The 13,333-nt window shown below is 47.3% G+C and overlaps 1 protein-coding gene across 2 annotated transcripts in view; it reads right to left on the bottom strand.

Annotated features, from left to right (window-relative positions):
• The window catches only part of tmeff2a (transmembrane protein with EGF-like and two follistatin-like domains 2a), an 85,687-nt gene that overhangs the window by 48,388 nt on the left and 23,966 nt on the right, over window positions 1-13,333 (bottom strand). For both annotated transcript variants that reach the window (XM_019872905.1, XM_019872906.1), the window contains exons 3-4: window positions 7,578-7,707; window positions 3,121-3,147 (exon numbers count right to left, since the gene is read on the bottom strand). In XM_019872905.1, coding sequence (XP_019728464.1) covers window positions 3,121-3,147; window positions 7,578-7,707 — 157 coding nt within the window. The remainder of the gene's footprint in view (window positions 1-3,120; window positions 3,148-7,577; window positions 7,708-13,333) is intronic.

The raw sequence follows: 13,333 nt of genomic DNA, 5'->3' as shown, positions 1-13,333 counted from the left end.
TGTGTGTGTGTGTGTGTGTGTGTGTGTGTGTGTGTGTGTGTGTGTGTGTGTGTGTGTGTGTGTGTGTGTGTGTGTGTGTGTGCGCGCGTGTGTGTGTATTTTTAGCTTGCACGTTGGACTCACGCGCATAACGCATCCGGCCAATAAAGATGGCAGCTCCCCAGCTGACCGAAGCTTTATGTGTGCAGATTTATCATTGCTCGTTAAAACGCGTTTGATTTTATCCTTGGACGGCCCTTTCGTGTTTGCCGGCTTTTTTTTTTTTACGAGCGCTTTCTTTAACCTTCTCCACCTTCTCGCCCCGCCGCATAAAACAGCAGTAGCGCTGATCTCCTTCCTTCCACCTTTGCCATCTGACCGCATCCCCGCATCCTCGCACTCTGCCGTGTCGAATACTCTCTCTCGTTCTATTTCACTGGCAAACTGGATGAACTCAGCGTACGTGTCCTACACTTGTCATTCATCATTTATTGTCATTTCATCTATTTTTGTGCCCGCAACGGTAAAAACGGACTCACAACTTGATGCTGTAAAACAAATATGCTAAAAAAAAAAAAAAAAAAAATTGTCACAGTTTATTGGTAAACGGTTTTATTCCGAGTCAGAGTTTGCTGATCGGGTTCCATTTTTTTAAGATGTACCGCAAATGTGGTGTAAGTAGCTCTTGCTTTGCATTTTGTGCTTTCAGGGTTCTTTTGTACGTGCATTTATTTTGGTCTTGTCTGTTGGCACAAAAAAAGGAAGGTCAAACATTTGAGGACAGTATTGTACTTGACTTTGCACAAGACTCGGTGGCCTTTTTTTTTAAAATCTTGCACTTGACGGACACGCTAAAACGGACTTCATTTTCAAATGAATAACAAATGCAAACTAAAAAACGGAAAAAAAACAGTTGAAATGAAATAAAACCTCATTTGAATGAACAATCCCCAACTCTGGTCCACGTATTCAGAATAGCGGCAGCTGATGCAACCGAGGCGCTCGCGTTCTTATACGACGGGTGACTCAATCCAGGGCCCAAGTGGGTCATTGGCCTTGATTTTAGCACAGTCGGTGCACATTTTCCGAAGTTGTCTTCAAGCGCCGGATAATGTCGTTGACATTCTCTGACTTCATTTTACAGGATTATTATTTTTTTTTACATCCCAAGGAACTGCATTTCTCAGGTAGCGCTGACCAAAAGAGAGAATTCTTTTCATTCGCCGCACGCCGAACGTCACGCATCTGGGCCGCACGCGTCTCGAACAAGCACCGTACCGAATAACAAATGTACGCATTTGTGTTCACGGGCCGCGTTGTCTTGTCTTCGGTTATCTGCTCTTGCCTCACTTTGGGTTCCTTATCGCCGTCTCCTGCTTCTCTCGCTCATCTGCCGCTGCCCGTTTCCTCACTTCTGTTATCTATTTTTGCCATTTTCCCCAGGCCATTTTCTTTTGTCCGCGACATCTCACCCTGTGCTCTTTCTTGTCAACACGTTTTCTCTCTCTCTCTCTCTCTCTCTCCCATTTCCACTCTTTCATCCGCCATCTTTTTTTGGGGCGTGCCGAGGAGGGGTTGGGGGGGGTAATAATCTCCTTTCCAATCTTGGCCTCATATGTACTCTACGAGGCGCCGATGGAAGCAGACATAATGAAGGAATGGTAAACACGCGCAAGGGGCAGCAAGAGATGGACAGGCGCAAATATATGCATGTGTGCAAACACGCAGACAGATGGGCTCCATTATTGAGTGCGCGCGCGGGCAACTTGAGCGTCGGGAGCGGCTTTTTCATTTCTTTCGGAGTCGATTAGCCAGCAAATGGAGGGCTTAGTTGAATGACACGTTGGTAATAAGCGAGGCTTTTCAGGTGATTAGTGAAGCCTTCCAAAATGACCAAGACTTCATCAGTCTTCATCATCAACAAATTGTTTGACACCGTGGACGAATGTCTCGCCGTTTCCCTCAAAGGCATCTTTGGACTGTTTTCCTTTATGTTGTCGTTGTGGCCATTAACAAATGAGGAATTTTGAATCCAAGCAATCCAGCAGACGTTCGATCGTGAACCGCGATCGCTTCAAAAGTTCCACCAAGGTTTTGCATTGGCAAGGAGAAGCTCGACCGTCGCTCTCTGCTCACCGTGCATACCACAACCCGCATTCGAATTTGTTGCGAAAGTTTGCACTTTTGCCTCATCTCCTCTTTAATTTCTTGCCCCACTTTTGAAAGTTTTTGAGGAATGCAGTACATGGTCATTATGCCTGCAGTTAGCCCGTTTCGGACATTTTAGTCACCGCGTGACAAATGATGAAACGTCCGCAATGTGTTCTGCCGCCATAATCGCACCGTATGGCTTGTTGTCCATGTATTTGCTTAGATTTTTGCCTTTGCTGCCAGGTCGGCGTTGCAAATGAGCATTTGTTCTCAATGACCTTTCCTCGGTCAATAAAGGTGACATCAATAAATACAAACAAGTGTACGGTGAAAGCCTGGCAATGCTTATTGCACCCAAACAGCGGCAACTGTCAAACTTTTTAGGTCTAGGGACCCCTTACACGGCGGATTTCTTTTTTTTTTTTTTTTTTTTTTTTTAGCCAAGGACCCACTCCAAATCCGAAAACTTCCTGAACACAACCTTTACTCTGGGAAAGACGCCTGTATGAACCCCCACCCCTCCCCTCCCCCACAAAATAGAACAATATGCTTCGAAAAATGCACCGATGGGCTATTTTGTTAAAAAGTGAAAAGAAAATGCTATAATCATTGATTGCAAATTATTTGGTGGACCCCAAGGAGTGGGTCCCACACCCCCACCATACAAGTTTGGGGAGAGAGGGAGAAGGAGCGAGAGATCGGGAGAGAGGTGATTCACAACGGTTTTTAGAGGTGTCACGTTGAAAGTTTTACAACCCCCCCCCCCAAAAAAAGGAATGTTAAAAAAAAACTGTCCCAGTTCCACATTTTATCAATGCATCTGATTTACCGTTTACAGCGGTGCTTTCCATGCCGCTGGCGACCATGAGTGCTACTGGCCTGTGTTGAACTAAAGCTGCTATGAACAGCGAGTGCGGAGGAACGCAAAGCGCAAGTGCGCGCGCGATTCCCACCAGTGCAAGAAGGAAGGAAGGCAATGAGCAATCTTACCGTCATCTCCTGATCCCGAACCGGCATCTGTAGGTGAAGACAAGACCACAAGTTACTCAACAGGCCCAGGGAAAATATCACAACACGATCGTTTAAAACAGGCGTGAGCTCGTGGCAACATGTGGGCCATCTTGACAAGAGCAAGTGAGTTCTTCACCATTTGTTCCCAGGATAGACACACATTATTTCTGCATTCCTCCATTTTCTGTCGCCCATCTCAGCTGGCTCGGTATGAAAAATGCCTGACAACCCTCGTGGACGATTACTGGTTTCAATGTGTACTGCAGTTTCCAAATTTTCAGAATGTATTATCTTTTTTGCTTCCGCATGAAACCTGATTTGGCGCCGTGCGAGAACAATCGCCGTCTTTCATGCGATCATATCAGGAAATGAAAGGATCGATATCTGGACACGCTTTCAGCCTCATCAAAGCTGTAGCATAAAGAGAATGCCTGGTGTCATAACTTGTGCATTTATTTGCACTTTTTAGAAACAAAAATATGGAATATCTCCGAAAGTAGAGCCAATTCGGAAAAAAAAAACCAATGACATTTTCAGATTCAGCGGTATCCTAAAACTGTTGAAACTTTCTTGATATCAAAATGTATGTTGACCAGTGTAATACCCTTTCGAGCGTTAATACCCCCCAACCCCCCCACAACTGTGGACCTTTTGCGGCCTCCCCGTGTTAAGCCTCGTTGTGTCCAGACAATGATGGAGCCAGTCACCTCCTCCCTCTTGCATGGTTTCTTTCCACTAAATCTCACTGAAGCCCCCCTAAAAAACACTTTGAGCGCTGAAGCGTGCGGTCGTACGGCTGCGAAATGGATACTGATGAGCATTTTGAGGAACAGGCACTGTGAAGCGCAAAGCCGGAGGCCGCGCGCGGTGTCCCGGAGGACGGTCGGCGGTAATGCGTCGGGCCCGTGCGAACGGCGGCGTAGAAGCGGAGAACTGTGGCTTAGCGATATCACGTCACCTTTCCGCTGAGAAAAAGTTGTGTACCCGCAGATTGGCATTCGTTGGTGGAGGGGAGGGAAATAAAATTGCGATTATTCCATAACACAAATGAGCAAGTCCGGTACTCATGAAACTGCTGCCTCGCATTCAATTTAACATATGACCTGGTAGAACGGATTTACCAAAAACCAAGACGCCCCCCCGACCAAAAAAACCGGCTTTGCTCCCTCATGTTTTCATATATGCGTTGCGACAGGGAATCGGCATCAATTCCATGCATGTTTCACTTCCCGCCCGCAGTTAGTAAAAAAATATGCATTGCTGCAAGAAAACGATTTTGCAACTGGGCTCTAGAGGGATATCACACGGGCAGCGGGCATACATATGAATGGTTTTGACTCAAGCTATACGAAGGCCGTGTTGCACCACGTGACATACGTGGTGATGTTTTGATGCTGTCGCGGCCATCTTGATTTGCGATGCATTCGGTTCTCCCCTTCGTAGCTCTTAGCTCCTGAAAAGAAACACCGGGGGGTGCCGCAGTTTGCCCGTATTGTATGATGTATGTACGGAGTATCCCCGCTTTCCTTCAGCATTCCAAAAACATGCGTGGCAGGTGAATGGAACACTCGAAATTGTCCCTGGGTGTGATCGTGAGCGCGGCCGGCTGGTCGTCGACGTGAGCCCCGCGATTGGCTGGCAACGACCCGACTGAGGCTCAGATCAGATCACGGATATGATCCAGATGATAATCGCACCTTTGCTGACAAATTGGAACGGTAGGGCAGCGGTTGTGTGTGTGATGATAATCGGTCGCAGTTTTTCGGGATGCGTGTATGTTGTTGAAGTGGCAAATAGAGAATCTCTGCATTGAGTGGGTGTGGTCTTCCGGTCGAGCGCTGTGGTTGTGCATGTGTGTCATTGGTCTTGCGAAGACTGAAACGCAGTTTTATCTACCCGGCTCCTGTTTGCAATTACAACTGCCAATCGGTAGAACAGCCACTGAGGGACGACGGAGGATGACTTGGACATATGTAAAAAAAAAAAATCCCCAAACAAACAAAAATCATACACACCGCACCTCAACATCCACGCTGTATATTCGGGTATGTCGGCCGTGCGTGCGCCCGGGGATATGGCTTTCATGATATTTCCCAGTCGGGCCTGTAAACAAGTATTGGCACTGTCGAGCTGACAAACATCCATTTCATTCGACACGGTTGCCACTAATGGGATTTTTGATGAAGGTAGCGGGGGGGAAAGGAGGCCGGGCAGAATTGAGGCAGAAGAGAAGAAACGTAGCAAACGCGGAGGGCTCCTTCGCAGCACAGGTGCGGAAAAAAAAAAACGCGGATAAGCCGCACGGTTAGCCGGCGTAATGCGCCGCCGCCGGAGTGAGTTGAACATACTCGGCGTTTTCGTTAAGCTGGCCCGAGCGACTCGATGGCCGAGCCGCGAGGGGAGGGAAGACGTCTGTCTGCCGGGCTTTTCCGCATGAGCGAGCCGCGTTGAACTTTGGGTTACGTAAGGAGTTTGTGACGGGAATTGCACACGTTTTATAATCGCAAGCAAACAAGATAAAACTGTGCGGTGTTTTTGCGGATGTCTTCAAGCGATCACATTTTCAAGCATTTTGACGCTTTCTTCAAATGCAAAGAAAAGTGGGCTGTTAACCGATGTGGGGAAATGACGTCTCTGCAGTCAAATGATCTTCGAATGACCCAGAATTCAACTCAACTATTTCTAGAGTACTTTAAGACAGCCACTGCAGTATACAAATCGCTGTACATGGAGCGAAAAGAATTCATAGAACAACAAACAAACAAAAAAAAAACAATCAATTAATAACCGAAACAGTTGAAAGCACAAAAACAGTCAAACTAAAAATCAAGTCTCATGCCGACTCAAAAGCCAAAGAATAAAATTAAGTTTTAAAGATGGGCAGCCCGGGTGGGCTTTCCGAACATCCAGCGAGAGGCCGTTCCAGTGAGAGGGAGCGGCAACGGAAGAGACTCGGACCCGAGGCACTGAACAGCTGTGGAGGAGCTCCGAGAAATCAGGTCGTGTCGGAAAAAAAAATCACCAAAGTTAATTTTTCAAAGAATTGTTTTTGTTTGGAACCAGAAAAGTCAGAGCTCGTGGATTCACGGGGTTGGTCTTGGATGTCGTTGGACTCCACTGAGTAATCCCATCAGGGGCGTTCGTATCGTGTCATACGTTTCAGTTTCACGCTCACTTTTTCGGAACTACTTTGATCGGACTTGAAATAACCTTCTTTGAGCCGGGTCATTCCTCCCCGACGTCCTTATTTAAACGCCACGCGCGTCTATACGGGTAACCCGAGACGTGAGGTTGCGCGTACAAGCTGCAGTCAAAAAGCTTGTTTATTCGGCGGCTGAGCCATCGAAACGCGATTGTTCTGCACTGCATTAAGAGCTCCATTTGCCCCTCCCCCTTCCATGATCGTTTCCTCCAGACCTGTGAACCCGCCTCCTCGCCGCCCGCGTCGGCGAACGCGCGCTCGACGGCGGAAGCTTCCAAGCAGCTCCCGACTTTGTCAGCGGAGTGACTCATTGACAGCAAAGTGCTGGCCTATTCAAGAGGCGAGACCGCATACTTGTTGGATTGCTTTCAAAGCAGCCGACCCTGCCGATGAGGATTCGCGCCTTTTCATACGGCAACAATGGACGCCCTGCATCACTAATGGGAAACCTGAGCCTTGTCCCCCGGGGCCAAACCTCCATCCAAAAATCCTGAAGCGCCTTAATTGGATAATGCTTTCCGGTGATTTCATCAGATTCATTTTTTTTTTTTTTTCGACTTTGTCCAAGTTGAGCCTTTGCCAAATGTTGGAACATAAAATGGATAAATGCGAGCATTAATGGCTTGCCAATAACATCCATCCATTTTCTATACCTCTTACATTCCATGTGGGCCGGAGCTCAGCGGCTCAGGGTTCTTCAATTAAAATTCGCAGGGGTCCGGTCACAAAGGACAAGGCGGATAGAACCATCAACTTTTTTTTTTTTTTTGCGTGAGCAGCAAGCAACCATCGTGAATCTTCAAGAATCCAAGACCCCGCTGTCCTGATTCTGTTTTGGTTTGGTTTCCTAGTTTACTGTCATGGTTCTGTTCCATTTGGGACCAACAGGTGGCGTTGGACGGCTTCTCCTCCAGCGTCGCACCTTTTGGTCATCATGTCATTCGCTCTTTTTTTTTTGTTTTGTTTTAAGGATGAGGTGAAACTAAAATAATACTGCGATATATCAGTCACCAAGTTCTCAGGGCGTCATTATTTCTGCATCGGTCGAGTGTATGTTTTTACTTTGCTCAGTAAAATGTTATTTTCTTGTCATTACAACACATTTCTTCTTCTTTTTGGGACGCTTTCAATTTCAAACGGAGAACTAATTCATTTGAATTTGCTTAGATTTTGTCTCGGCGTTCGAGACTTCTTGCTTGCATGGATCGAAAGAGCCATCAAGGACCGTACTCACCCACGGGACAAGCACCCTCCGACAGAATGAGTACTTCAGACTGCTGCTTGCAGGCGTCTCTTCGCAGATAACACTCATTCTGGTAGTTTTGATTGTTGGAGCCGCAAACTGGAGCATAGTCATTGTTGCACTGGAGAAAGAGGGAGGAGGGAGGAACGGGAGACCCCGCAAACTGGAGCATAGTCATTGTTGCACTGGAGAGAGAGAGAAGGGAGGAATGGGAGACTGGGTCATATTAAGGTCATCTAAATTCAACAACTTCAAAAAAAGAGGTACACCGAGTAGAAAAGAAAGGACCACACGGACACATTTTGAATGCAAAGAGCTCCTATCTGTGACCCTGTGTACTGTTTGCACGTTAGAATCGGTCAACAACTGCAAACAAAATGAATGTTCATGCACGCGGGACCCCAAGATGTGGCCTGAATCGATTGATTTCTTTTGTGTCTTGTGCGCGAATAAAGCAGCACCAAACTGGCCTTTGTGGATAATTGTCGTCATTAACCGGCTAATCTCGTAGGCCAAGCACGTTTCAATTGCTCAAGCTTGATGACATTATCCCCATTTGCGAGGTGAAACCACCACGCTAGCATGCGCAACTGCAAATCAATCACGCCTCCCTTCGGTGATGCTATCGCTAATGCCATTGCGCTAAGTGTAAACATGTTGCATCAAAAGAAGAGTCGGAGATGGAGACCTTGCGGCGCAACTTTAAAGATGGGATTTAGGACAATGAAAAATGTTTCTGCGGTTCCGAAAATTCTCCACCACTGCCAAGTAGAACCACAAAGATGAACATTTTTTTCAAAACATGAAAGCGAATCCCTTTTGAACTGTGTCCAAACTGAACGCTGTCATCTTTTTGAATGTCAGCTTTTCGATACAATAGATAGACAACATAAAACATGACTTGAGGGTCACACCAGAACAGAGAACGTTGGTTGCTTTGCAGGCTTGCACTTGGCAGCTAGTCTGTTCTTATTCCTTTCGACAAGCAAAGATTCTGACACAAAACACGTTTCGTGTGTCTGCTTTTCTTTGCCACGCTGTTTTCCACCGGGCCTCAAAGGGTTTCCGGATCTATTTGGGCTCGACCTGTCTAATTTGGGGAGCAGCAAACACAGGACAGGACAGAGTGGAAGAGGACGGGACTGAAGTATTGAGGCAGACAGTGCCAAATCTTGCGAGGAAGGGACGCAACTCGTACTAAATAGGATGAGGCAGGACTGGTCGGGCAAGCCACAGGACAGGAGTCGTGATCCCGGTAGTGCTGCAACCGTTAAGGAAATGCCGCGCCGAGTAGCAAACAGGACAGGACGGAAGTGGACAGGACCCAAGCCTTGCAGTGCCGCGCAGTTATGTCAGCATCTCGTTCAGCTAACATTGCTCCACTGGAGCGGGTTCAGGTTAAGTGACTCGCTGTACACGAAAACGTTCCTTTCAATTCCCCACACGGGCCGTTGCCTCGGTGGAAACGTGAGATTTTTCATATGATTGATGGCACTATTCTACATCTCTGTTTTGTTGTTCTAGTTTATATGTGGCTGCAAAATTTCTCACAGGCAAGATATTAATATGATTTGATATTGATCTGACACCGCAACGCTGCACGACTAACAAATGAGAGCATTCAGCAGAAAAATATTCCAGGCTGTTTCCCCGGATTAGAATTGTTATCAGCGGTTTAGGAGAAAAATGCAACTTCACGGTCAGCGGCCATGGCGTGATTAAATGTAACGCACTGAGGAATAACGCAGTCCGTCAAACTCTCCGGCTGTGACGCGGCTGGAACACCAAGGCTTATTGCAGCGTTCGTTCCCACAGGAAAGAGGCCCCCGATTGTCCTTTTCTTCACTTTTGGGTCTGTTGAACCTCCAAGGAACTGACCTGAAATCTCTTATCTCGGGGCTAAACGAGCTGACATTTCATAACTTACTGACCTAATTTGTACAGAAAACAGTTGAAAAGCACCCCGGCTGTCTCCTGTGACTAAGTAAGATTGTATGATTTGACTTATGACCTGCCTAACTCAAATAACGACAAGCTTGAAATTCACTGGAGATGTGCTTGAGTCCCTCCCACAGTAACTTGGGGCTTGCTTGTGACTTCCTCCAGTCTACGCAGAATGCTAAGCCGTTTACTCTCTGAGACACATAATACCATGTAAACGATCATTGCAACTTCAACGAGTCATACGGTTCATCGTAAGAATCCACACATATTCATGAATGAAATAATTAGCGCTTTGAGTGGCGTGAATGCTATGCTAATGCTAGCCGCCACACGCATGACCACTCTTGCACGCACGCGAGCAAAGGGACACAAAGGGAAAAAAGGCAAACCTAAGCATTGATTCGGAACCCCCCGGGAGCATCATAACGATCAATTGCAAACACTGTTTTCAAACAGCGCGGTGGCAGGAAAAGACGAAATGAACTGCACAACAAAACACTCTCAAAGCAGTGGGAGGAGTGGAAGGAGGGAAAGCGAAACAGCACACTTGCTTCTGATCAAAGCGACTGGATGCAGGAAGGCGCCGGGCTGTTGGGAAGACGAGTAACAGCGAAAATAACGCCCAGCAAAATTGGGCTGAAGGGGAGCAAAGTCGGAGGCAAGGGAGACGGAAGAATAAAGGCTAATGAAAGTAAAAGAGAATATCAAATGTGTGCTGCAGGAGGCCAGAAAAAAAAGGAGAGAGAGTGAGAGAGAGAGAGAAGATGGCTCAATGAACGATTAAAAAAAAAATAGTAATACTAATAAAGCATCATGAGGCCCGAGGCTTGCAGGGGAACAAAAATAGAAAGAGAACGAGAAGAAGAAAAGCAAAAGAGAGACGCGGCGGATAAGACGGAAAGACATGGCAAGCCCACAAAGACGCTGGGAAAGCTTCCTGCGGGGCTCGCCGGCCTTCGCCGGCTCACGCCCTCGCCCATCTGGCTCGCGCCGCTCTTAACCCGGAGCCTGCCGCTTATGCCAGGCGTGATGCAACGCCAGGGCAAGATGCCCGACGCAACCCCGGCGTGAGACTTTTAAGACGGTCTCGGTCTGCGAAATAGAGTCGAACCTCGTTACAGCGTAACCCTGAGGGACATCGCCAATCCGTACGTTGCAACGGTACTTCGTGGGAAGCATTTCCGATAAAATGGCCGCCGCCGACGACGTATAATACTGTGTGAACATCTGGAGATGTAAAAAACATGTCAATGACAAATGACGCGTACATGAAGTCCAAATGCTTTTATAAGACATAAAACAAACATCTGTCGCATTCCAACGTGATCTCTGAAAACATCCCGTCGGCAAATGTTACTCGGTGTCCGCCGACGAAGCCACCTGTCGTCAATCAATTCCCGTCGTCTCGGCTGAACTTGGTCCGGGAGACTTCCCTTTTCCAAAGTCACAGAGAGTGGAAGAGTCTTCTCAGACAATCGCATTTGCTTCCGTTGTTTTCAGAGCACGCCCGCCCGTGCCTCCGTGAGTGACGGCAGGAAGTACCGCAACGTTCCGAGTCGAGCGGTCGCGTCGCTAAGCAACGGAGGGGAATCCCGCGCTGTATATTTTATTCATAATCAAGGCCGCGGCGGCAGTTGGCCACACGCGGTTCGTCGTCGCGAAGGCCTTTTCGCTATTTTGTGGGAAAAATCGGGTCGTTATAATGACGTTTACGTTATCAAGGTGCTTGTTGTCAGCAAAATCGGCAAATGGAAAATGAATGAGGTGTAATTGGGACTTTAATGACGCGTACATGAAGTCCAAATGCTTTTATAAGCTTTTGTGGGAAAAATCGGGCCGTTATAATGACGTTTACGTGATCAAGGTGCTTGTTGTCAGCAAAATCGGCAAATGGAAAATGAATGAAGTGTAATTGGGACTTGGAAATGTGAGCGACATGAGTGCGCCGTTCCAATTTACGGAGGCTCCCCTTTTTCTCGCGTACGTTCTGAGGAAAACCGTATTTGGCGAGTTTGCAGGCCTCACTCCGCTTTCTTCATCTTGAGAAACGGACGACATCTTTTCAATATCGTATGCGAGTTCATCCTCCAGGGCCGTTTTGTTTGTTTTTGGATTCAGTCGCGTTCGTGGCCCCCGAATGCCGCCGGCACGACCCGGCCCCGTATTGTTGTACGTCTATGCAAATTTCCGAGCGGCTCTTGGCCGGCCCGCCCATCTCGCACGACTCTCTCCCGCCGTCGACAAGTGTGCCTCGCACGCGTGCCCTTGCTTCGCTGGCTGCCATTCCTCGCAAATGCCGTTGACCTTGTTATCGCGGTATTCATGAGGCCGCCCTTTGTTCCCGTCCCGGTCTTTGTTCTCCTCGTCTGCGTACGAGCGCCACGGTAGGAGCCGCGCACCGTGCCAAAATAGAAACAAAGGTGTCCGTGTAATAGTCTGTGTCAGAAGCGGCGGCGTCTTTGATCGCCGCGTTTTTCTTGATGGCTACAGAACATTGATTTCTTTCAGCGCTGTCATCTGATAGGCTTTATCGTAAAAAAGTTTTGTGACGGCGAGGGTGTGCCTACGCGCCGTTCTCCCAAATGCTTTCAAGAAAGAAAGCGCTTGTCGAGCGAGCGCTTTGGAGTCGACTCGGGGCTCGCAGCCGATCCGATCGGCGCTGAACGGATGCGACAGACGACGCGGACGTTCAATCGGCGGAGCGCGCTTTTGAAAACGTCAGCCCCCCCTTTTTTTTACCTCACTAGTTTCTATCGAGACCGTTTTGGCTTGACAGAGAATGACGGCAGCATATTTAATGGCGCGCCTCTTTTTGACTGATGAGAGCGTACGGCAATCAGATCAGCCGTCCTGCTCTTTACTTAACCCGATTTGAGCCGTAGCATTCTTGTAGCCTAACCGAGTTATTTTTGAACCCTCATTTATAACAGCGATTCAAATTGAGTTCACTGCCACCATACGGCGCTTGGCTCTCATGTCAGTACTCGCAGGTCAAAGCGAATCTAAAAAAAAAAAGTCTTCAACCCTTTTGTTTTAAATGCTTCTAAATGTTTATCTAACGACTATGTCAATAATCGATTCATCCATCCATTATGATGTCAATGGTTAGGAATTTTTTTTGCTTCCCATCCCTTTCATCAAAAACATGACATTTCCAATGAATTGACTTTGCAGAAAACACCCAAACAAAAATTCGGATTTAGTCACTGGTTTGCTTCCATGTCAGAAAATATGCAAACACCCCCGCCTACTGCCCGAGGACGGCTGGGATAGGCTCCAGCACCACCCCCCGCGACCCTAGTGAGGATCAAGCGGTTCGGAAAATGAATGAATGAATGAATGAAACAAAAGTTTGATTTGGATACAACACAAAGATAATCAGTCGCCTTTCATGGCGGACTAGAGAGATCGTATGAGAAGCTGCGTTTTTGAGCATTTGGACGGTTTTAAATGTTTAAAAAAAAATGATATGGAAAGGATTCAAACATAATCCTCAATTCGTTGTTGATGAATTGACGAATTGTTGCCACTTTGGCTTTGAATTCCGTGAAGCACATTGAGTTAACCTTGCGCGTGAAAAAGTGCCACATCAATAAAACTGCCTCGCCGATAACTGATAATTGCGAAGATGTTGCTCTTGATAATCACGACGTAAAATACGTGAAGCTTTATTACTATTGCTACGATTACGAAGGTGTGCCTATCACGGCACACTCCAGAGGCTGAAGACGCTAATAATGCGGAGTTACGCAACACCACATTGCTATTGAACTTTGTCAAACTTATGCGGTTTTGCATGTGGG

Source organism: Hippocampus comes, unplaced genomic scaffold (genome assembly GCF_001891065.2).
Source record: "Hippocampus comes isolate QL1 unplaced genomic scaffold, H_comes_QL1_v1.1 scaffold242, whole genome shotgun sequence".
NCBI lineage: Eukaryota > Metazoa > Chordata > Actinopteri > Syngnathiformes > Syngnathidae > Hippocampus > Hippocampus comes.
The sequence above is the reverse complement of the archived record's forward strand: the minus strand, read 5'-3'. Positions and strand labels throughout refer to the sequence as shown.